This window comes from Tympanuchus pallidicinctus, unplaced genomic scaffold (assembly GCF_026119805.1).
Source record: "Tympanuchus pallidicinctus isolate F22 unplaced genomic scaffold, pur_lepc_1.0 scaffold3, whole genome shotgun sequence".
NCBI classification, from domain to species: Eukaryota; Metazoa; Chordata; class Aves; order Galliformes; family Phasianidae; genus Tympanuchus; species Tympanuchus pallidicinctus.
In genome coordinates this window covers 43,550,682-43,576,138 of record NW_026294747.1, presented here as the reverse complement: position 1 = coordinate 43,576,138, position 25,457 = coordinate 43,550,682, and the positions used below count along the sequence as shown (strand labels likewise).

The window sequence follows — 25,457 nt, the reverse complement described above, 5'->3', positions numbered from 1 at the left end:
GTAAGTTCTTAATTTAGTCAGTAGTATCTGTCTGGCTTGGATAAGTGTGCACTCTATTAATAGGCCAGTTTTTTTTTTTCTAACTTGCTTGTGTCAAACACCTCACAAAATCTGATTTGTGGATTAAAGAAAGCAAATTCTGTCATTATTAAATGTGAGCAAATAATTTAGGAAAAGGTGATGCCAAACTTAAAACCATGTGTTTCAGGTAGTGTGCAGTTGGTGTTCCCTCACATGCTTTTTTTAACTAGAAGTCGATAGCTTCTGGTTCCCAAAATTGTGCAAGCACTAGGAACTTGACCTATATAGCATTACTTCCATGTCTCCGTTTCGTTCTTGTATTGTCTCTTTGTCAGCTCCTCCTCTTTCCACAATGAAATTCTTCCTTCCTCCTTTTATAAACTAGCTTTTCCTAGTGTTTGTGCTGAGATTCATCCTGTGCACGTTGCTTGTTCTTGCTGATGTGCTCCAGGAAGCTGGCTGGGAAGCTGGGATCTGACAGAAGCTGAAGGCCCTGCTTCCTGAGTGGGGGCTGTGAGCAGCGGTTCCCCTCTGCACTGGAAATTCCCACTCTGGTTCCACTGTCTGCATGCCAGCAGCAGCTGAGGTCAAGTGACTGGCTCTGTAGGCTGGCACATCCTTCAGGCTTCCAGTTGTGCAGCTCCATGGCTGCTGTACAGATGGTTGGGTTTTTATGATAGGGTCAGGGTATTCAGATAAGAGTTGGAGTCATTATGCCAAATCCAAGGTAAGCTAGCATGCTGAATTGGAGTAATAAAGAAGCTGCAATTCTACTCACTTCTTATCTGTAGAGCTTTTGTTTTTAGCATAGACTTAAAAAAAAAAAAAAAAAAAAAATTTAGGGCAAATGAGTGGTTTGTGTTACAGAGGTGTCTGTCGTGTTCCCAGGCACCACTGGAGTCATTGCGGGAAATTTGGAGTGATCTCTGACATTATTTTTCTTTAGACTGCTGTGGCTTGACTGATTCTTGAACTGTCTGTGTGCTTCTGGTGCTCATGGTGTGGTTTCAGATCCCTTTATGTTCTGAGCTCAGATAACTGAGGTGACCCTTAGAGTGAACTTCTTTTCAACTAACTTAGGGCAGTTTGAAAGCTTAAACTTTTAAAAAATGTTTACCAGTCCAGTGACCCCACTTTGACAAGCCAGAATGAGTTCCCCCACTGGAGGCCATATTGCCTTGCCATCTTCTTGTTTCTTTCCTTTTATACAGACTCAAGGGCTTACATCTTATTTTTATTTCACTGTTTTTAAGGAAAATGGCCCAGAAACTGGTAGCACTTGATCCTGAATGTCTTACAGCTTCTCTGAGTGTTTCTTCTTTTTTTTTTTTTTTTTTTTCTTTTTTTTTTTTTTTTCTTGTTTTCATGCTGCTACTGCTGTTAGGGGTACTGTGCTAATGCTGAGCCCTGAGCCAGTAAGGTTGGTGTTCAACAGTAAGCTGGAATAGAAGTCTCCTGCAACAGACCTTTCCTGGAAGAGTATTGCTTTGGGCAAGTTTTAGAACAACCAAAAATAGGCAAAATATACTTTTCCCAAGTGGAAGTACAGTGGATGGTTTTTTCAAGTGCCTTCTCTGCAACATCTTTTTGGAGCGTATGTTCAGGAGTTCTGTTGTTAATCTGTTTAAAAATTAAGATGCTTCCTATAGGGGGGAAAACTGACAAAAGTTTGGAAATTCTTTTCAGCATTAAACAGCTTTTATTCTGATAGAAGGAAATGAGTGACAGTCTTCCTGTCTTTTCATCTGTTTCCTGTGAAGATAGAACCAAGTAAATTCCATGGAAGAGGAGCAGTATTCCTTACCAGCAGGTCTCCTTCACACACATATATGAAAACAATTCTGCAGTTCTGTTGTTGAGGTCTACTGCTTTGGGACATTTGATGTTCTTTAAGTGTCTCCTAAAACAGCATTGCTTATGTAGTTTCTTTTGAGCAAACCATTCGCTGTGTACAAAGTCACATCACAGAATGACTTTGTTGCACTAACAAAAAAAAAAAAAGCCAAATGGGTATAGCTGTGCTGTATTGCATTACAGTGCCAAATAAGAGAATTCTGCCATCACTGGTGGTTTCAGGTGTTACTTTCAGGCACGGTTCTTTCGCAGTTACCTCTGCAAATTCATTTAAGGTAATTTAGAGAACAAGTAGATCTGTGTAACTGTGGGAAGACTTATTTAAAAACATTGTTTATATTTAGGTGATTTTTCAGATCTTTATTCTCTTTGAATAAAGTAATTGGGGAATGAGGTCAAATATTATTGGTATGAAGTAGTTTGGATGGTTCTGATATATTCCAGGATATTGCCAACAGAAAAATAATTTTCTGACAAGTGAAAGAATAAGGCTGTTGATTGGCATTTAGAAATTGATGCTGTGGTATATTGAACTTGATAACATTTTTCTAAGGAATGCACTTGTGTTACAGGTATGTTACTGTTGCCTGCTTCCCAGGAGTATCAGGCCTATGGTAGTCTCCTTCTGGGAAAGGGCCTGATGCTGTAAAACCTACTGCAGAAAAATAGACTTAGTGAACTAACTTCTGGAATAACCACTCACTTTAAATAAAAAAAAAAAAAAAAAATTATTCTTGGCTTGAACCCTTTTTGGAGCCCAAATTGCACAAACGGAGCATCAGTTTATCCAGAAGGATGGACTCCTAGCTGTTACAGGCTGTAGGATGCAGTTTACACTTCAGTACATTTCTATTTCTGAGTTCAGATTTTTCTAGATATTGTCCAGAGTGGTGAGGAATAAGTTGAATCATATGGGAGTGAGGAGCTAGTCAAGCCTTATAAGGCTTGATTTGTCTTTCCTGCAGGCATCAGGTTTGGAAGGGAAGAAATGCTCCTTTGTGGCCAGTCCAGTAACGAAGCCATTTTCTGACATCTGCTCCCAGCCTGGAAGATGTACTGTCTGGTTTGAGTTGTCTTCAAGGTTTTTTCAAATTGTATTATGGCAGACGTGGAATTTGAGTCATGTGACTTTATGCTGATTTCAGGATTTCCATGTCTACGTGCTTTTTCAGATCTAAGAATAGTGTTGAAACATCTATTGCTTGTAATCTTGCAGGATTCTCATTCATGTTTGCTGCTATTACTACTAGACAGAAGACTTCCTAGAAGACAGTCAATGAAGTTAGTAGCATGAGGTAGCATTCTAAAACCCCAGCTGAAGCTGGGAGTTTGAAACTGAAAGAAAGATGGAAGAGAAATGCTTACTGCTTTTAGCTGTTGGTGGTAACAGCAAAAGGAGCATTGTGTGTAGATATTCTCTAGGCAAACCCAACGTTTGAAGCCTGAAGCTATGGCCTGAGTACCATATGTGTATTGGGTTCATCACTATAGCTCATCCTCAAAGTTTTCCTTCTTTATTTTAACTCTGTGGTTGTTTTTTTTCTGTAACTGTGCTCTCAGGCTTCAGCTGTTACCAAGGCAGTTTAATTGATACGGGTTAAAAAATGGAGAAGCTCTGACAAAGAAAGGGTGATATGTATTGTTGATTTTTATTTTATTTTATTTATTTATTATTTTGGAGGTAGGGTTTTTGTAGTTCGTTTTCTCTTTGTGTCTTTTGTTTTCCCCTTGAGGGCCATTTAACTCAATTTCATTGTTGGATTGTATCTGGATTTGTAAGCTACTCTTCTTGTATGGGCAGTGTGAGGCAGGCACATCTCCTTAAGCCAGCATGGTTCCTGCATGCTGTTGCTGTGCAATTCTTCCTGAGAAATCAGGTAGAAGCAGCAGTCACGGGTAAGTTTAAAAAATAAAAATAAATCTGAGCCTTACAATTCTACAGTGAATATCAAAGTTCTTGTTAAAGTTCTGGGTTCATTGAGTAATAACCCTTATTGCCCTACAGACAGGGAACTCTTCTGATATTTGCTGTTCTTTAATGGTCTTCTATTTCAGTGAGTAAAATTTTGTGATTAGATTCATCAGTCTCTTCCTTCACCTCCTCCACCCTACTGCCTTCCATTAATTAGCAGCAGTTCCACAAGAGCGGTGCGTATTGATTCGTGACTGTAACTTACAGGGTTTGGTATGGTGACACTTTGTCAGCAAGTGCTGGTTGGGGGGTATTTTTGGTGTGGATTTATGAATGGCACACACTTCAAATAGTGAAACCTATTGAGCCATAATCTGTTCAACAAGTTGATTCTACTGTACTATCTAGAAAGAGTGTTTCCATTCCAAATATGTTCTTCAAATCCAAGTAATTTGTTTGTCTGTCATGCCTTCAAATTCTTGTGCTTCTCTGTTTGAGGTGGTTGAAGCGTTTCACTTTTTTCTTTTACTGAGATTTTTGGGAGACTACTTAAGATTGCTTCAGTTGGCAAATGTTTTAGTAATAGATATAAAACTACCTTAGAACTGTTAAGTAACTCAGTAGTTGATAGTTTGAATATCTAGTGAAGAATAAACGTAAACTGGTAGATGAATGGAAGAGTGCCTCTAAGGGATACCTGAGGCCTTATGCTTCAGTTACAGACACTTTGCACTGTCAGTATATTTGTCATGTATGTTGAATGAAGCTCTGCAGATGCCTATGCCGAGGTCGTGGTTGTCACAGTTCCTCACTTGCTGGCAGCTGAACAGTAAGGTGGATGAGGGATGTGATGTGCTCACAGGTAAAAACAAATAAAAATGCTTTGTTGTTTTTTAGCAAGGTCAGTCCTCCAAGCTAAGCTGGACTTATATTAACATTGGTGCTTATGCAGAAGGAGGTTTTATTTCAGAGCGTAGCAGAGTTTGAGAATCCAGACCTCAGATGCTCCTGAATGTTCTGTTTATGTGGAAAAATATCTTGAAAGATGAAGTTGTAGAATATGGATTAAGTCTGTCGCTGGGAGGGGAGGTGTTAATACCCACCTGAGGGAAGAGTGTTCAGAAAAATTGTGATGAGATTGAAATTCTAGTACACATGTAAATAAATTGAACTTTTCTTTCTAGGTTCTCTTCTTTTGGAGTCCAAAATTAACCCGAATACAGCATACCAGAAGCAACAGGTAAACATATTGTCTTTTCTTCACTTGTAACAGCAGTTTTTTTAACATCAGAAATTGTTAGATTTATCTCTATTGCAATTGGTATTGTATGTTCTGGTACCCCCAGTGGGAAACAAAGTAGTGCTCACCATTTCTGTGCATTCTTGTGAAGTTATCTGGCCTGCTTGCACACAGACACACACACAAAAATTCTGTGGGTGAAATGGACAAGGCACAGTTGTGACAGTCAGTAATTAGCTGAGGTTCCAGAGGTTTATAGTATCTGAAACTTAACACCATCTGGCTTTTTTCTTAATATTTCTGATACTGCAGCTTTCAATGTAATTTCTTTAAGAGAAGACTAGAATTCTTTAAAACTATACGTGTATCTTTTCTTTTGGCTTTTACTTGAAAGATGGATTTGGGTTAATTCTGCTTCAAAGCTTACCATATTCATCAAAGTAACTTTACAGCCGTAGCCTGCACCTCACTTCAGTTATTTAAGACACACTTTGTGAGGCTCCTAAAGAATGCTCTGTAGGTGGATGAGGAGAAGCAGACTGTAGGTTGCTGATCTTACTGAGATGGATGCTGCAGAGTACTCTTAGAGACTGAAAATGCTGAACCAAATTGTATTTTGTTGCCCGTCTGGTCATCATCTCAGACTGCTAAAATCCTGTCAGGTGCACTGGACACTTTAAACTGTTTAAGCTGAAGACTGAGAAGTGTTTTCTTAGAAGCATGGATGCAGTTCAGTTTTGCTTGCAGGCAGTTGCAGCCGTTCACTGGCTACAGCTGTTTGTAGGCTTGCGTGCTGAAAATAGTAGAACCAGTCTGGGTTAAAAGCACCCCTTCTTGGAAATATTTTGAGTTTACTCTGTATCTGCTCCTTGATATAATTCATCACACACGATATAAACAGTCAGTACTGAACAACTGATAAGGGCAGCGTGGCGTGGAGAATCAATTGCAGGATGTAAGTAAGGACAAGACCAGCAAAAATGCTAAGCAAACTAGCTCTTAGTTGTAATCCTCCCTGGCTTGAGGTCATGGTTCTGTGACAGAGTAGCTCCAGCTTTAGGACTCCTAAAATAATGTTGACTATCTCACAGCTTTGTGACATAGAGTGCTGATCTAAAATAAACATGTTTTGCTGGTTCAAATCTGCTCAAAGAGCTTTGAGGGGCTAACTTTGTGTCAACAGACTTTGTCAGATCAAGCGTGAAGCGTCCTCAAAGTAGGCATAAAATTGTAAGATCAGTGTAAACCACCACACATGCTTGTCACTACAAACTTCTGCTTATTGCTAGTTGGGGCTGAGTGTGTGTTGTAATCTAGAGCTGAACAAATCTGATACTGATGATTGCAAAAACATGGATAGAGAAATAAAAATACTAAACATGAGTCTGACCTCCGGACCAGCACTTTCTTTGCTGGAAAATGGGAAGTGCCAGTCCTAAAGCTTCCAAATGCTATGTGGACAGAAATTGATAGACAGTTTGTTTTCACTGTTTAAGCAGTGCAGCCTTTCATTGAATTCAGGTTTCTACTGAGCCTTAGAAATACCAAATCTTTCTTGGTGTGTGTAGTAAGCCTACTTTGCAGCACATTGTTTTTCAAGTAAAGTATACACATCCTTTTGGTCAGTAAAAGCCAAGTTCATAATCTAAACATGATTCCATGTGATCTGGGGTTGGAGTGTGGCTGCTGTAATGAGCTGCTTCTTTCCAGCTGTGTTCCTCACAATTCTGAACTGTCTAAACTCACTAAAACAAAAGAAAATCGACTTTATTACTCCAGACACGTTTTCTGATCTGGTTTTCTCTGTCAATCAGCAGAAGTTTTAAATCAGCTCGCACAAGATCCACTGATGGAACTGTGCAGCTATACATTGAAATTGTTCTTACCATGACAACTTTAGCATGTGGCATTTTGGTATCTGATGGAATAAGGGGATGAGTTCTGACTTTCATCCAGGCTGACATGAAGCTTGTAAGAAGAAAGTCTTCTATTGAACCTGATTTGTGGTTGGAAAGAATGAGAGGTATGATAAATAAGTATCTAGGGAGTATTTCCTCTGTCATTTGCTCTGAGTTCTTCAGCATGCGTACGAACATCTTTTGAGATGAACACTGAAGGTTTTTTTCTACTAATATAAGCACCTTCTACCTATTCTGCAGCACTATTACCAGCATGAAACAGATTATTTCTTGGATTGCAAACATTATGAGTTATGTAGTCAGGGTTTACATATGTGTTTTATAGTAACTGCCCAGCTCAGATCCTTGTTTGCAAAAATAATGATGAAGATCTGAGTAGAAGTTTGCTTTGCTCCCTCCTGTCTCTTGGCATGTAAAACATCCATGGAGACTAAGTACTGTCTAAGTACTACAAAAAGCAAAGGAAAACACTCTGAGAATCTGAACTTCCAGTCAAAACTTATCAAATTGTCTGCTTTAGATTTCTTGTTTTTTAGGATTGTAAGCAGTGCTTGCTACTTATTTTGGCATATTCAGGTTTCTGTTTGGATATAAATATGAATATAAATGGTGGTAGGTATAACTGCCTACTCTTTTCCTTTGGAGAAGAATTCTGGGCAAATCTTGAGACCTGCTCTGGGGCAGCTGCTTTTGGTAAGTCAGCATAGTTCTGAGCTACATCATCTTGCACAGCCTGCTCCCCAGGCTTCCCAGACTTAGCCTGCTATCATGAGGCTTAGCATAACTCAGGACAGTAAGAAAGCTCGAGGGAATTAACATCCCATGGCTCCAAAAAAAGGACTTATTAAGTAATATTTGCAGGTAGAACACTTCTAAACTGAAAAAAAAGTTCATTAGAACAACCACTTGTATTCCTGTGTGTTATCATTTTGTAATGTTAATACCAACAAAACATGTAATGGTACAACTTTATGAAATATTTAAAGATTTATTTAAAGATAAAATATATAAAGATTTAATTCTGTAGCACACAGCTTAAAAGAAATTTCTGTTTAGTAAGTGGGTTTTAGCTACAGTATGTGGCACCTGGTCTGCATGTTGTATGCTCAGTTTTCTTGTTCTGTTGTGTGTGTGTGTATATATATATATAATTTAAACATTAACATTTTATATATATACACACACACACACACACACACACACACACACACAAATTATTTTCTGTATTTACTTTTAATAGTAATGTCCTGGTAAAGTCTTTTTTTTCTAAAGACTTCTGTTTACACTGCTGATTTTTTTTTAATGCTGTTTTCAATTTTTTTTGAAGGTTAAAATGATATAATTTGGGGATGTTAGTAGTCACAGAGAGGCTGTTCTCAAACAAGTGATTCTTATTCAATAAAAAGAATCTTGCAGTTGTATTTTAGGATGTTACACATCTTCCTATGCAGCCTTAAGGGGGAATTTATCTGGAGAGAAAGCTGATAGGAGTGTGAAGTCAAGAATGCGCTTTAATACACTTTGATAGTGCTTCAGCAGTAGAACAGTAAGACTTATGTCATCCATGTACATCTTGTAGCCCAGTGATGAAGTTGCATCCTTTCTGTGCCTCAAACAAAACTTGAGTTACTTACAGCTTACATCCATGTAGTCTTGTCTTTGTACCACAGTCTTCGGCGTCTCGTCCTGTGCTTTGGCAATCATGCTTTCAGTTCCTCACAAGAATACAAAGCTTAAATTGATCCGGAGTACTGCTTACTGGCTGCGTAGCTGGAAAGAGTCTACCCTTGGATGATGAAGATCAAACTTGTTCACCACAAAGATGCATTTGAAAAGAACCAAAAACAACTGTTAGAATACTCAGAGAAGATGAACTTCTGATGCTTGCTGTCAAAAGCAAGCAAAACAACAGTGGAACTTTCAATAAAACTTGTGCTTATTGCAGCAGTGATAGTAAGGAAGTGTGTGTTTTTGCGGGGTGGGAGGAAAAGAGAGAGGACTGTGACTACATGCAGTTGGTTCACTTATTTTAAGTGGATGATCAAATGTTCTTTATCTTGACAAATTTTCCCATGAACTCTATTATTTTGCTGGATATGGCTGCTAGACCAGTGAATTGAGGCTCTGTTATGGAACGAGTAAATTGACTTTATTCATGTAATTGACCCATGGAAATGCAGCTGTGAAGTGGCAAACTGGAGAAGTCAAGTCTGACTATTGGAGGCTCTCCTAGAAGCTAACAGAAAACATTTTGCTGGAAGTCTGAATGTGGCCTTGATGTGTTACTCCAGTTTTGGAGATAACTAGTTAGCACATGCAGGTAACCAGGTTCTGCATAAAGAAGTGCATAAAACCCAAATCTGAATTAGCTTTGTATTACATTAATGAGATGAGACTTTTTAACGTGAGCACTTTGCTGCAGCCTACCATCATAGCTGTGTATGTGTAACTCAACAAACCTGGGCAGTGCCGGTAATTTATTTCATAAGCAGAAAGTTGGGGACTGTACTTCTACTACTTTTGCAAGTAGTTGAATAGCAAGATTCTAAGAAATGGATTGTCATGCCATTTGAAATATAGGCTCAGCAGATAAGGCAAGCTGGCCATCAGGCTGTCCAGGAGGGTAGAAACAGCGTTACTCTGAACTTCCAGTGGGTCATAGCCTAAGGCACTTGAGGCCCAGTAGGAAGGGATTCGTTCATTCTTTTTAAATAAAAAAAATGATGAAAGACTTTCTAATTTGGGGCACAGTTACTTCTAGATAGTAGCCTCAGTCTCGTGGGGGTGGATAGTAGATAAGTAAGCATTCACTTTTTTTTTTTTTTAATATATTTTCACTGCTAACAAAAAAGTGCTTCAGAGGAGAAATAAGTTTTCTTGTTCCTTACCACATCAGGAAGGAGATCTGAAATCAGTCTTCTAGCAGAAGCAAGCAAAGATACTAGTTACTCTTGAATTTCTTTTTATGGAAGTCCAGGGCTTGCTTTGGAGAATGTACGAATGCAGTGCAACATGTGCTAGTCAGCCTTCTAAAGTTAAATAAAACTGATCTGATGTCTAATGAAAACATGACTGCTGATTGATTTGAGATTGGTAGTGTGCATTTAATCACCTCTCTATTAAGGAAAACAATCTTTTGGGAAATGATTATTTCAAAAATAAAGCAATTGGCAGATATTAAGCCCTGGCAACTTAAATAAATTACCACTGTTTGCTGGCTTAAACTGTTGCGGAAATATTGTTGAAGGTTAGTTTTTGGGAGTGAAATCTCAGGTGAAGGTGTAGCTCATGGTAGTGGCTCTTTGAAAACCCAACGTCCTCTTTTTCTAACCCACCAGAGCTTTCTCCAAGCATACGTAACAGAGCTGATTAACAAGCAGCAGAGAAATGCCAAATTGAATTTCAAAAGTTTTGACTTAGGCTGTATGTTTATAAGAGCACCAAAAAAATGAAACTCCCCTGGAATCTTTTTATGAGAATGTTGAGTGTGGGTCTTCTAAAAAGAGCCCATGTTTAGAATTCTTGCTTAAGATTTAGGATTGTGGATTATTTTTAAGCAATCATAATGAGCAATAATGTGAAAGTGAAGATGAAATTCTGTAAACTGTTTTAAGGCAACAACAAATTTTCTCTGTGCTAAGGTAATGATGACACATCCAGCTGGCACCATTGTCAAAATATTGTTGTAAAGCACCAAGTGATTTTCATGCTTGGAACGGCGCACTCAACCATACATAAGAAGTTTCCCAATTGTCATAGTATTTTTTCAAAAATGTTGCCAAGTGCTCTAATGCGTCTTGAAAGATGTGAGGAGTAAGGATGCTAGGATTCTTTCACAGCAATCAGCATTAAAAATTACGATGATAAAATATTTGTCTTTCTTTCATGACTCAACACAGCGTATCTAGGGTTTAACAGTTTTCTCATTTAAGTTGTGTTTGATGGCAAGGCATAAAAACAAATTTCATTTCAAAGTTCATTTTAGTTATCCCATTCACTTCCTTGTCTTAGATACAACATTTTCTATATAATGCAGAAAAAATGGGTACATTTTTGACCAGTCTGAGCCTAAACTAATCCCCAAATTGGAGATTTTATGTTTATAGTAAGGCAATTTGCAAAGCTCATCTCTTTGTATCTTTAAACAATAGCTAATGTTAATATGGGCATTTAGGCACACTCTTGTTTCTTGGGATGGAAGAAACCATCTTAAGAAATTTCAGATGCTTTGGAAGTAACAAGGCAATGTTTGGTGTTCAGAAGCAATGTAGGTAGTCCTGTCCCATAGCTGAGAGATGCACAGCATTTGGTCGACTCAAATTGCACTGTTACACAATTGCAGACCTTGCAGGAACATTCCCTTAAATAAAACAAGCAGAAAGGGGGCTTTTATTCCTGATTTTTGTCTGAATACACCTGGAATTTCTTTTGGTCACTTTCCTTTAAAATACATGCAGAAGTTTTGCACTGCTTTTCTTTTTGTGATTGTAATCTGTAGAAGTTCTATATAGTTAGAAGATACGGGTTTTTACATAGGGAAGTAGGAGAAGGTTTCTGTGTACAGAAATTAAACTTTGAATTGTACGTTATGCAAAACTGCAGTGTGCTTTTCATTTTCTTGTGCTTTCTTTTTACAGCCCCTTTCAGACAAGAAAAGGCACAGAAACAAACATTCTCTTATGAAAGAATCCAGAAAGTAGCAATTCATAAATTCTGTTGAGGCACTGACAGTAATCTATAATATGAAATCCTTAAGTGCTAATAAGACAGATGAATACTTTGAAGTTGTTAATGTTGGCAACTGGAAAATATTTATCCAATATTAATAAACTAAATTGGAAGATTATTTTTCTGCAGTTCACTTTGTTCCTGCAGTTCTTAGCTTTGCTATCCAAAGAAGTAATGAAAAAGAATCAGAATTTGTAGAGATGAAAAAGTATAACTTGAATTTCCATGCATCTTAGTAGATCTTTTTTAAGACAGAAGTATTGCTATGCTATGGCCAAATACAGTCTTTTACTTCTGTGGGCATAGTTTTCAAGTGTAACTTTACCCGTATTTCTTTCAGTTCGCTCTTCCTTTTTGTGTCTTCTTCCATTCTTCCTCTTCCCAGTGTAAAAAGTCTTGTGTTGGTTCAATGCTGGCTTCTATTCAGAGACTCGTAGCTTCTGTTCATTTGACTGACAGCAGTTAATATAAATAATGCTGCCCTTACTGATCAGAGGTTGGTCTTGAAAACCACTGCACTACAAACACTGATGCCAGGTTCAAGTTTTAGCTTTTGATCCTGGTGCATAGGATGCATACTGTAATAAGGTACACACTGTTTGGTAAAGTAACCATATCTGAAGATACATCCATGTTTAGCGACTGGCGCAACTTCAGTTTTCTTCTTACCCCTTTAATCGCCTTTGTTACTTTGTTTTTTTTCCTTTTGGGCCTTCACTTCCAACATTTTTGTAAACTTACTTCTTGTACTCTTTATGTGTCAGCAGAATTAGATGCTGTCAATCTGTCATTACCAGAGTATTTGCACCATGACTTGTCTTGCAGAGAATAAACTATTAACTGACTTTCTTCCTTTCGTATTTTGGAGGTGGTCTTCCTAAATACCTTTCTTCTGTGTACCACCTCCTCTTCAGCCCTTTGGAAATGGAAAGGTAAACTATTTGCCATTTGGAAGGTAAACCCTTCAGTGCGCTGTGGCAGCACAGCTGCTCTGGTAATGGCAAATTGATTATGTTGTGTTGCTTGACTGAGTTTTGATGGAACCAGATGGTCATGGTATTTAGCTATGGTTAATTTCAGGAGTTTTCTTGTAGGTGAATATTGAAATCCAAACATAAGATCTCTCTTATCTTCAGTATTCATTTTAATATTTGAATTGTATTAAGCCTAAACAATCATAAGTCTTGAACTTTATACATGCCTGGCAAATTGTAGTGCTTTTGCAAGTATTTAGAGTTAATTCCTTCAGGAATTATCACTGTAAGGAAAACCTATGTATAATGAAGCCATAAGAGTCTATTTTGTGATTCTCAATAAAATGTGCTGTCTCTTTTTTGCTAGTGAGTAAACATACATTTTAGCCTTAAGTGAAATAAAGTCATTTCTTGAGGCTGTGTGTATTTAATGCTGCCACATTTCAGCTAGCTCTTACAGGAGAACAGAAGACTTCAAAAATAAAATTTGATTCAATATATAATGCAGATTCTGATCTCTTTTGTGGATTTTTGTAAACTGACTGTTTGGTAAACTATCTTTTTCCAGGGTCAGCTTCCCCTTTCTGTATGCTGGTTTTACAGCAATTTGAGGGCTCTGATAAACTCCTGGCCTATTCAAATAAGTAAATAAGTAGATGGGAGCTTACGTTTCTGGGTAGTCAGTGTAGCTAAGCACACTGTCAACTAACTTCAACAAATCTAGAATGAAACTTCCTTTCAGAAGTGCAGTTTGGAATGATGTGCATGTTTCAGCATCAGATGTAAGCAAACTCTTAGACACTTAATTCTGTGTATGTGTTTTCAAAGATCTGTTCTTGCTTAACAATTGCAGCATTTTGTAGTTCCTTCAAGCAGCTGTTCTGTGCATTTGCACAGTGTTTCCTGGGGCCTGATAACAAAAAGATCGACAGGGATTTTAACTTTCATCTTATAAAAGATTGCAGTTTTGTTTGGTCCATTTGAAACAGTATAAAAAAAAGCAGTGTTTAATGGTGCTGTATCTTATCAGAGGATACACTGAGGTGAACGTAGATGTTGTAGATGAGCCTTTTGAGATTAGTAATTTTATGATTGCGTGAATTGTGAACTAAGACTTTCCAAGTTATTTTAGAAGTTACTTATTCTGACTGGTGCAGAGATGTTTTTAATCCAAAGAATGAAAGTAGGATGATTACATTTGCTCTGTAATACCGTCCTGTTGTAATCAAGTATCAAGCTATCCTTACTTTCAAATTTTACTCTTTAAGCATTGTTTGGTCTTGGAAAATGTAACATAAATCGCCTGAAATGAAAATGCTCCTCCTCTTTTTACAGGATACCTTGATTGTGTGGTCTGAAGCTGAAAACTATGATTTGGCACTTAGCTTTCAAGAAAAAGCAGGCTGTGATGAAATATGGGAAAAAATATGTCAGGTAAGTTTCATAAATGAAAGACAGAGGCACCAAAATAATTTTGTGTTCAAAATTTGTAGTCTATTCTAATAGGCGAGTGTGCACAGAATAGATAGAAAATGAAAACAGAAATGCCCTCTTTTCCACCTTCTCCAAATTTTGCATGTTTGAGTATGAAAACTTTCCCCCAGAAATCCAATATGAACATTTTTTTTAGAGCCTTTGCAGATAATTTTGCTCAACTTAACTTTGTAGATCTCTTACCTTCTGAGGAGATGTAGCATCAAACTGAGTGCTCAGCAAGTTTCCTAACAGTCTGAAAATTAACTTTTTTTGCTGCTTGACTAGGAGGGAAAAAATTCCTTCTAAGCCTTTCTTGTAGAGAGAAGAATGTGCAAGTTCTTAGTTGATTTTGTGATGTATTTCTTATGAATTTCACTGTAATTTTTATGGTTTTTTGTCTCCATTTTTCATTCTTCTGTCTCACTTATCCTTCCAGTTCATGTGAGGGCAGTATTCACTTTCCCAAGAGAAACTCACGTAAACATGACACTGCTTCTGTTGACTGTCAGGTTGTGAAAGAATGATTTTGTAGTTGAAGTAGGAGACAGCTCTTTATGTCTGTGTTATCACCTCAGAGCTATAATTCTTATGGTTTAAAGAATCAGGCAGTTCCTATGTAGCATGCAGACATTTTAACGTGTGCTAGTTAACTTACAGTGTTTTACCACCAGAAGTTGCTGTCTATATAGTGACTGAAACAGTATTGTTAGGAGCAACGTGCTCAGTTATTAAATACTGACCAATACCCAGAAGAATTTAGTCAGTATATTCACTGATAATGGTTCAGTTTGTCATTTATTGGTTTTGTTTTTATTTTATTATTGTTTTTAATTAGTTCCAAGCCTTGCGACTTTTCTTAATTGCTATGTTACATTAGGTGGAATTTCTCTAATTTTTTCCTAATAATTCCTTCCTTACACGTTCCCTCTTTGTGCTGTTCAACTACTACATAATTCTCTCGTCCTGTAGCTTAATTTCTCTGAGTTCAGAAATAAAGCAAAAGAAATCAGGCTTCATGACTGCTAGTGGCTAGATCCTTTTTTAACTCCTGAGTCTTTTCAATGCTTTACCACTTTTGTAAATAAGTATAGAAGCATTTTCAAGAACCTCAGCAGTTAAAGGACCACAAGTTGGGGGCAGAAACAAAACGGGGGAGAGGGGAAATTGTGTTCTTGGGAAACACCCAGATAAGAAACCCAGCTTCCTTAGCCTCTAAATAAAGAGCTAGTATTTTTGTAAGAATCCAGTTTCTTTACAATAGCATGGCCTCAAAACAGGATGTATTTTTGTCTTGTGTACTTGTAAGATCTTACGCTTCCTCAGTTGTTACAGCTTTTTCTTAAAGGAAAACTTTGATACCATTTACACTGTAAGTGGTTGATGGTGAAGAAGCAGAAGAATAAGTGGCCTTTAGCAGCACGCTGGATTTTAATCTATGTATAGGCTTGCTGTTAGCCATGAATATTACTTCTCCCAGATTTTTTTTTTTTTTTTTGCTGATTTGCAAGTTTTCTGCCCTTTAATGTATCTGCATTTCTGGATTTGACACACTGATACTACCATTAAGATACAGTTAAAGCTGAAGCACTCTGGTGCCCAAGCCATCTGTCTTACTTTTTTTTAGCTAACTTGTACTTCGCATAGTTTTGTGATTGTATCTTCAGAGATCTCTTTGCAGATCCCTTGCTTTCTTCTTCTGAGAGCTCCAGATTTTTACTGCTCATTTGTAAATGTTGGTTTGGGGTTTTGCGTTTTTAAGAGCTTTGTAGATATTACCTTGGATTCTTTGCCTTTGTTGAGTGCTTAGGAAGTGTATAACAGATTTTGACTTGCGGCTTGCTCTCTTGTCCTGAAAATGTTAACAAGACTGGCCTCCCTACTCTGAGCTTGCAGAAGCTATGAGAAGCATTAAGAACAGATAAACAACCTTAGTTGAACATTAACAGCTATCACTGCAATAATGTAATGCTGGTTTGCATTTGAAAATTTATCTACAGAGAAGAATGAATGGAAGTGAATAGCCTAACACAGTCATCTATTGAAGTGTTGTGGTCCCTATCAGTCATTATGACTTTCTTTTTGTATTTGAAATACTCCTGGTTTCTGTAAAGCGTTCTGTCTGAAGAAATCTTTTTATTATCTCTTACCTTCCAAACCAGCTTTGCTCAACATGAAACATACATTTGTGCTGCTATTTTGAATATACAAATGAAAAGCACGTGGCCTTTGAAATGGTATTTTTTGAAAAAACCTTGTAGTGGTAGTGAACATAAAACTTCATTTTTTGCAAACGTGTTGTTTTATAGGTTCAAGGCAAAGACCCCTCTGTCGATATTACTCAGGACCTTGTGGATGAGTCTGAGGAAGAACGTTTTGATGATATGTCATCACCAGGTCTTGAATTGCCATCTTGTGAATTAAGTCGACTAGAAGAAATTGCAGAACTTGTGGCATCTTCACTGCCTTCGCCGTTACGCCGTGAGAAACTTGCGCTAGCACTGGAAAATGAGGGCTATATTAAGAAGCTCTTAGAAATTTTTCATGTGTGTGAAGACTTGGAGAACATTGAAGGACTACACCACTTATATGAAATTATCAAGGGAATCTTCCTTTTGAACAGAACTGCACTTTTTGAAGTCATGTTTTCCGAGGAATGTATAATGGACGTAATTGGATGCCTAGAATACGATCCGTCGTTATCACAGTCACGGAAACACAGGGAATTTCTGACTAAAACAGCGAAATTTAAAGAGGTGATTCCTATATCTGATCCAGAGTTGAAGCAAAAAATACATCAGACGTACAGAGTACAGTATATTCAAGATATGGTCCTACCCACTCCCTCAGTTTTTGAGGAAAATATGCTATCAACACTTCATTCTTTCATCTTTTTTAATAAAGTGGAAATAGTTGGTATGTTACAGGTAAGTGTAAGAATCTCGCTGTCTCTTTATTTGCCCTCAGACGGAGAAAGTTGTTAATATTTCCTGGAAATGCTGAGTTGCTTCAGTGAAACCTTCAGTTATTCTGAAAGTCATTTTGAAATGCTATGTAAAGAAAAGGCATGGAATTTGAGTACCAAGCTCTTAGATCTATGTTTTTAAATTGCAGATTTTGCACTGTGTTCTTTTTAACTGATGATTTAAATGGAGCAAACACGTAGAATTCTCAGCAGACTTGCTTAGAATGAATAGTTCTGTTTGCATTTTGAAGGATTGGTTTTGTAATTTTTTCTTGTATTTTGGGACTTTCTTGGCACTACAGTTGATGATTTTACCATGCCAAAAACAGGATGGAATTTCATGTGAATTTCATAAATGTGATCTCATGCCAATACATAACTGTTTCTAATTTTGAAATTAAGGAATTTAGTTGTTTGGAAAGCATAGTTCAGAACCTAATATTGCCATAGTGCTTGAATGTTTTCTTAGTTTGTCTTCTAAGTCCCTAAATAAGACTGCATGAAATTAGAAGTTTTCTGTGATGTGTTACTGCAAGTATGAAGAGATTATGTGTAACCGATGCTTTAGATTTCTTACCTACACATCTGAAGGGTTCTGCACCAACACATGAAATTCCTCACCTGTCAGTAGGTGGTGCATCTTTCTACTGGGAGCTTCCTAGAATTTTCAAAAAACTCTGTAAATTACTGCAGCTCATGTATTTTGTTTGTACAGATTGATTATCACTATCATATTTCTCCTAATTTTTAAAGAACAAAAATTCTTTGTAGGGGCTTTCTGATCTGGAGCAATGGACAAAATGCCTGATGCTGCTAATTAAGTGAATCATTTTAATCGTCAGTTGAATCTCAGTGTGCACACTGTTTAATTTCCTGAAAAAATATAAGAAAAAAGTGAAGAATGCACTTGAAAGCTCATGTTGCAAATCAGTGTCAAAACTAGTTCCTCTGCCTTTCCACCCACCACACTTAGTTATCAGAATGCTGATCTTATTGAACCCAGTTGCATGAGCCTGAATCTGTTGTGTCCACCCAAGGAGTATTTGGTAGGCAGCCAGATAGGCAGGGCATGTACCCATGCCTGGCAGCTGAGGCACATGCCTTGTGGAAGGACTGTCGTTTGGTGGAATAGCCAGGCAGAGCACCTAGGGCATATTGACTATTGCTAGGCTTCTTTATATCTGTGTGTGTGTCCTTGATGAACAAAACCACAACATTCACCTGTCTAAAACACTCAGAAAGCCTCTGTCATCTGATGGTGGCTGGTTTGTGAAAACATTCAAACCTGACATTGAAAATGCTGAAAAAGATGCAGTTAAGATGTTTCCACTTGAGAATCCAGTGTGACTAGTGTCTCTGTAATACCTTTACCTCCTTGCAAGGGTTGCTAAAAGCGAAGTGCTGAGGATGATGCTTGTGGAGGAGGGTGATTATTCTGGGTGTCTTCATGTCAGTGGCTGCTGCTGGCTTTGGAATGTTGAAAAGGAAACGGGGAGCTAGAAAGGGGACCTGATGCTGTAAAATCAGAAAGGGCATACTTACTGAGAAAAACTGAGGGTAACTTGATATAGTGACTGATTTGTTTGTTGTTTCTTTCTGTTAAAATCTGTCTTAGTTTGAAACGTGGAGGGTAAGCTTGGATTAAAATACAAAGATTTAGTGTGATTGCAAAACTTGTCAGTTGCAGTTTATAGATGGAGTAGTGGTTCCAGTCTGATTTTGATTTGTTGTGTCACTGCAAATGTCTGAACCTTATCTTTTACTGTTATCTGAGAATGAGGTACATACCCTTTGGAGTAGAGCAGAATTGGCACTGCACAACTTTAAAAGTAAGATAAATATTTCAAGTTGTTCAGGTGCTTTCTACAGATTGTAGGAGCCTGAGTGGTACCAGACAAGGCGTAAAATACACCCATGGTATATTGTATTTCCTGGTCCTTCTGTAATACACCTCCTAAAACATCGAGAGGGATCTCTGTAGTATGTAAATAAGAGTCCGTTTGACAGAAATGTTGCTGATAATTCTTGTTGTCGAGGGAATTAAAAGAGGATATCATAAATTATAGGAACATTACATTTCTAAGAGATTAAAAGACTTGATTGGTTTTTTTACATACTTGAGTGCAGCTGTAAGCCATGGTTTAAATCTGTTACCTGGCATTTATTTATTCATTTATTTATAGAGCAGCATGTTGAGTTGCGTTTTTGTCTTTCTCCCCTTTCTCCATCTCCCACAGTCCCTGTATAGAAATGTATGTTGGTCCTTCTCATTTCTTTATAAATAGCATAATAGATAAATGCTACTCTGAGATAAGAATTAAAAGACTGCTTTTATTCATTTAGCTTCTGTAACTAACTTTTAAGGTATTTCTTCTTTTAGTGTGTGGTTTAATGTGTGCGTCTGTAGCTGATAATATCACAATACTTCGATGAGGGCCTTAATTCATGAAAGATGTAAAGTTTTCTTTGTCTACTTTCTGGCCACTGGAGTTCCTGGCATTCGCAATTTTACATCTTGGGACATCCCACTGCTCACTGACCATATGTATGTACATAAAAACATGTTTATTTTGTAACTCTTGATTCTCATGATTATTTGAAGTGTTCCTGAAATGCATTGTGATGGTTTATTGGGAGACGCAGATGAGTCTCAGGTCCTTACTTAGTTGACGTGTCATACAAGCGTGGTGTGCTTCTGCTGTTAACTTTAGATTGGCTGTTCAGGACTGAGGCTATGACTGAGGAGTTGTCTTCAGTAAGTTTTATGTCTCAGATTAGAAGTAAACTCTTCTCCATGAGTAATTGTTAGCCTGTGCCTCCTGTGTATGCGACTGAATTGCCTTGTGTTCTGTTCATTTCTCTGAAGGAAGGGAGAAGGAAAACTATTACTTCTGCCATGAAAATGTAAGCTCTGAAAGAGCCTCTTTTGCATCAGACTGCGTGGTAACTCAAGTGTACTCAAGCATACCTTGGTAATGGAAAGGTGACAAGAAATTTGAAAGAGGTGGTACAGGTTGTGCCCTGTGCTTTTTGACAGGCCAGTTGATTTTACTCAGAATTTATCAGTGTTCTACTTAAGGCATTTGATGTCCAAATAGGACTCCATTGAAGGTCAACTTTTCAACTATAATTCATTAATTCTGTGAAGATACTTGCTTCCTTTTGTTTTCTGTGGTAAAAAACTTCTGCACATCCTGTGGCAAAACTAAGAACAGAATTGGTCACCTTTAGTACTTATGTTTACGAACTGTATTCCTCCTTCATTAAAGTTAGTTTTGCCATAATCGTTACAAAAACACTCTGGTGGACTTTTTGTAGAAGTAGAGGTTAGTTTATTTGTGATGTGATGATCTTAATATCCATCATTTCAAGTAACTTTGTCTAGATGTCACTTGTTGGTCATGATGATAAACCCGTGATAACAGCATTTCTGGTCTTCAGAATTAGCTGCTGTTGAGACCTACACAGTTACAGGTTTTATGATAGAGAAGATATGAAAGAGGTATATAATGTTTTTTTCCAATTGCAGCCCCTCCTAATATGTTCTCAGTGCTTGGGGCCCAGCCTCTTCTAGTCTGGATGTCATAGCCACCAAGGAGCTTTGCTGAAACATGGAGCTCACCAAGTGTTAAGAGTGGGGGTGGGACAGGTAAGTGGTGTTTCTTACTTTATATGACGCTCTTTTGCAGTTTTAAAAATACATACTAATGTTCATACTGGAGGTCACCAGTTCCTTTCCCTTTGTTTTATTAACTAGTTCTTAAAAAAAAACAACAAAAACTTGCAAAACTGCGCCATAGAGTGAGCAAACACTATTTCCTTCCATTCTCTCCCCCCTTTTCTCAATGGCGTGTTCTCTTTGCCAGCAAGATCCTGTGGTGTTTTTAATTTCCAGAATACAGACTGTTAGTAGGCTCACTTCGTGGTTATTCAGACTCTACGGTCTTTTATTTTTAGGAGACTGGGGAGTGTAAAGGGAAGATTCGATATCTATTAAAATAATTCATGTGCCTACAAGAACAGCAATCACATGACATTACTGGTAAATCAGCTTCTGTAATTACAGAAATGACATTACTGCAGTCCCACACCCTTTTCATTAACTAAAGGATTGAAAACATTTAGGTATATCTCTATGTTTTATTAGGTGTCTATGGTAATAAGCTGGCATATAATAATAGTGCTTTTACAGGGAGTTGCTTTCTCTCAGCAGAAGCCTGGGGATGTAAATGAATTGTCTGTGGGTGTTTGGGAGGAAGAGTGGTGTCAGTGCATGTCAGCAGTTTGGCCTAAATGTGTGAGGATGGGAACATCTCCTACAGGTCAGCTGTTTTACAGCAGTTATCTGCAACTTCTCAGGAATGACTCTGGAGATCCACTTCTCAGCAAAATTTTCTTGCAGTTTATAAAGAAACCTACACCTACTGTGGGAAATGACTTTAGGGAAGAAGTTTGCCTTTGGTGCATGCGAATGATTTCATCTTCATTGAAGAAAATGATTGTTGATCTGTGCAGAAACTCCAGAGATGGTTGGGTGGCTCCTGCATCCGTTTCAGCACGTTGTCTCGAGCAGAAATAGCCTATTGATAGAGAGTGAAGGCATGTGTGGGAAGACAGCATGAGATAAAGGAGATTGGAACATTTTAAACTGTGGAGTCTTCTGGTGTGGTTGCAGGAAGGGAGTGTACATTTTCAGTTTGCTGGTAGTATTTATGAAACTTACACTTTCTAGGCTGAAATACTGAAAATGAATATGGAGATGGGAAATGGGATGGAAACTGCTCCTTTTTCAGCTTAGGTTTTGCTCAGTTTCTTGTATATTTGTATTGTTTTATGTTTTGAGAAAGGAGTGGTTTTTAATTTATGTGCAATCTCAGGCATGAAGTGTCTGATAACTGAAAATTAACTGTACTTCATACTATAATTTATAGTTAATGATTTTTTAAGTGACCTTTGGGAGGAAAGTATTTCTTTGAAAGTTTATTCACAAATACCCATAGTGCTCTTTTGAGCATGTGTGATCTTCCTTCATCTGGGGGTTTTCTTTTTGAAACACAGAAATGACTGACTGGATATATGACCTGGCTTAATTTGTCTTCTTGAAGCATACAGAATCCTAGGAGCATCTGTTCAGATCCTGCAGAAGCAAAAGTGAATATTCTTAGAGTTTGGCATATGGATAGTTTAAGTGTTGCCTATGTAATAATTTACGTACATGGGGGAAAATACAGCTAGATTGTAATTACCATGCAGGCTATCTTTTGCAGCTTTAGTCTACTTGGAAAACACTGATGACTTCCACAGCTTCTAATACATATCTTAACAGATTTGATATTTGTCTGCTAAGAGGCCAGATACTGCAAAGATAAATGCTTTTGCTCTGTGTTTACTTCACAGATTTATTTTATGAAGGATTTTTCTGAGTTGGAAAGAATGAAAAGGAGAAGAAATACACACTTGTGTAATACTAGCATTTGGGGTTGGTTCTTTGTAACTTCTAAAATATGAACTCTGCTTTCATATTGTGCTTTTCCTTAGGTTGTGTTGGGTCACTCACAAGTGTAACGTTAGATACGTTATTCTCATCAGAAATCTTACAGCTCGAGAATCACGTGTTTTGAATGTCCCTTGTGTTCACAGGTCTTCTAAAAATGTGAGGGATTTTTTTCCCAACAGTAAGGATGTGTCTGCCATTCATTAAGCATCTGGCATGAGGCTGCACTGAAATGCATTTCAGGGCTAGGACATTACCACAAAGTTCCTAACGGGTTGTTTTTGTTTTCTTGGAGTACCCACCACTTACTGCATGTTGGCCATGTAAGGGTGGGACGTCTGGTCACTCAGTTCCAATGAATTTAACGAGATAAAAGTTGCACTGAGACCCTCATTTAAATGGTGTTCATTTAAAAATACAATGTATTTAATGGATTTTGGGAGGGAGAAAGATAACAGTATGGGAAAAGTTGAGGGAACTGGGCTTGTTTAGCTTGGAGAAGGCTCCAGGGAGACCTCATTGTGGCCTTCCAGTACTTGAAGGGAACAAGGGTGAATAGCAGTAGGACAAGGGGGAATGGTCTTAAGCTGAGACAGGGGAGGTTTAGGGTAGGTATTAGGAGGAAGTTTTTTATACAGAGTGTGAAACCTGGAACAGGTTGCCCAAGGAGGTTGTGGACGCCCCATTCATTCAAGGCCTGGCTGGATGTGGCTCTGGGCAGTCTGGTCTGGTGGTTGGTGACCCTGCACATAGTAGGGGGATTGAATCTAGGTGATCATTGTGGTCCTTTTCAACCCAGGCATTCTGTGATTCTATGAAATGTTCCATTACTATGTTTAAAATGGAGCTGTAAAAGCCAGTGTGCTTGTATATTTGTGGAGAGTTGAAAAAGGATTGCATACTGAACTTCTGCAAATTGTTCCCAAAACATCGTGTCAGCTTGAAGGCTTTCTCAGTTCCCAGTGTTCAGAAGTGCCCTGGGCGAGTCGCAGCTGCTTGCAAGGCCGGGCACAGGGTGTGAGGGCTGCCTCCTGCTGCAGGTAGCTATGGCACGAGTTGGGAGGTGAGACTCAGAACTGTGCTGGGGCTTCAGCCTGGTTCCATTTGCTGGGATTGGGGAACGTGTCATGGATCACTTCCTCCTTTCACATTCTGCCTCAAAACAAGTCATTTGATACTTAGATAATACTCTGTACTTTCTTTTTTTCTGTAGAAGCATGCTCATCATGGCTCTGACGTATCTAAATGCCAAATTCCCTCCTCCCAGTGATGGTTCTGAGATATTTTTGTGATATTAACTTGAATGTACTTCCAGGTTTTGTGGAAGAGGAGAAGGTTTTCTTTCACAGTAAGAATGGAAATGGGGATTCCACTGTCCGCCTGGGCATAAGCAAGCATCTTGTTGATACTTTTGATAAATGAGATTGGTTTCACATCACCTCAAAATAGAAGTGTTTTTAAATGTACTGCTAATCATGGAGAACTTGCATGTTCCTTGAAAGAAATGGTTGTATGCCCTGTTTTTTGTTATTTTTTTATTTGTGTAAATAACTAATGCCTCTACTGTAAGCTAATTAAGTTAGCTGTAATGTCTAATTAGTTAAATATTAGAATAGAATATTTCTGAAACCATGTGGTGACTGGAGAGCAGGTAGATCAACAGCTTTTCATAGCAGCTTAAATTCTTTCTTGGAATCAGTCATTCTGAACGTGTGTGAGTGTTGAAATCTGAAAGTCAGACTTTAGATTTTCCATGCTTGATCCTTCAGAGTGAATTTCAAAAAACTTCAAGTGAGGCCTGCCTTTCTCATCTATTTTTGTTTGGTCTTTGAAGCAGTCTCAGCAATAGCACCTGAAATTATGTTCTGAAGTCACTATTTTTTTATTGTCACTGTACTGCTGGGTTACATTAGAAGAAAAGCACAGCATCAAAGCAAGATAAAACACATGGCATTTCCTAAATTTAGGTTTTCCCAGAGTGTGATGAAATGCCCTGTAGGGTAGTAGCTCATGCCAGCCTGTTTTGGATTTATATGGTACCATGTGGAGAGCCTGGGTTGATTTGTGAAGGCACTATAGCTGCACTAGCATGGCATGCTCTTGGAAATGAAGCACTTCCGTGATTCTGAATTTTATTTATGCAAGCATAAGGAAGGCAACTTTCTAGGGCTGTGGTTTGGGGATGAACAGAACAGCATGTAGTGTTACTGACTTCATAAGAAGCAGCTTAGCATTCTGGCAGCTTTATGAAAAATTTCTGGTTCTCATGCAAAGGTATCTATTGCAAGCAAGTGCTCTGTTACTGTATAAGATTAGGGAACGGATATGGGAAGGCTAATTTCTGCTTTATTAATCTTCTAGTTATTAGGATTGTAAAGCTGATGGGGAGTTAAGTGCTACTATTTCTTCCAGTCAATACAAGTCTTTAACATGCTTGCTGCTGTTAAATCAACTGCATGAAAATTAACTGAATTGACTGGATTTTCATTGCTGCCAACCAGAACGCCCAGTGAATAGTGTGTGTAATTGGAGCAGTTATTTTGATTTGGTTTTCAGTATTTAGCCTTTTCCTAACAGTGGAGAGACAGAGTCTTACCTCATTCCTGATGTTAAGAACCTTCATCACATCTTTGGTTTAGTTTTGCTGCAGAAATCTCTAACATTCCAAAGTGATATGTGTGGAAGGCTGAGTATGGTATTATGCGTATCAAATACAAGAACATTTGAAGTGAAGGTATTGTGCGGTTTGGGGGAAAGGATATTGGACAAGGGAGAGGATAGAGAGTCATAGACAAAATGATGATGTCAGTAGAAGACAAAAAGGAGACAGCTAAAAGGTAATGTAAGGTGTATCATAACTGAGAGTGAAACTGATGG

The 25,457-nt window shown here is 38.0% G+C and overlaps 1 protein-coding gene across 1 annotated transcript in view; it reads left to right on the top strand.

Moving 5' to 3' along the window:
* The window catches only part of PPP4R3A (protein phosphatase 4 regulatory subunit 3A), a 38,383-nt gene that overhangs the window by 2,034 nt on the left and 10,892 nt on the right, over positions 1–25,457 (top strand). Inside the window, exons 2-4 of the mRNA XM_052694029.1 lie at positions 4,972–5,027; positions 13,984–14,082; positions 16,431–17,048. Of these exons, the coding sequence (XP_052549989.1) occupies positions 4,972–5,027; positions 13,984–14,082; positions 16,431–17,048 (773 nt within the window). The remainder of the gene's footprint in view (positions 1–4,971; positions 5,028–13,983; positions 14,083–16,430; positions 17,049–25,457) is intronic.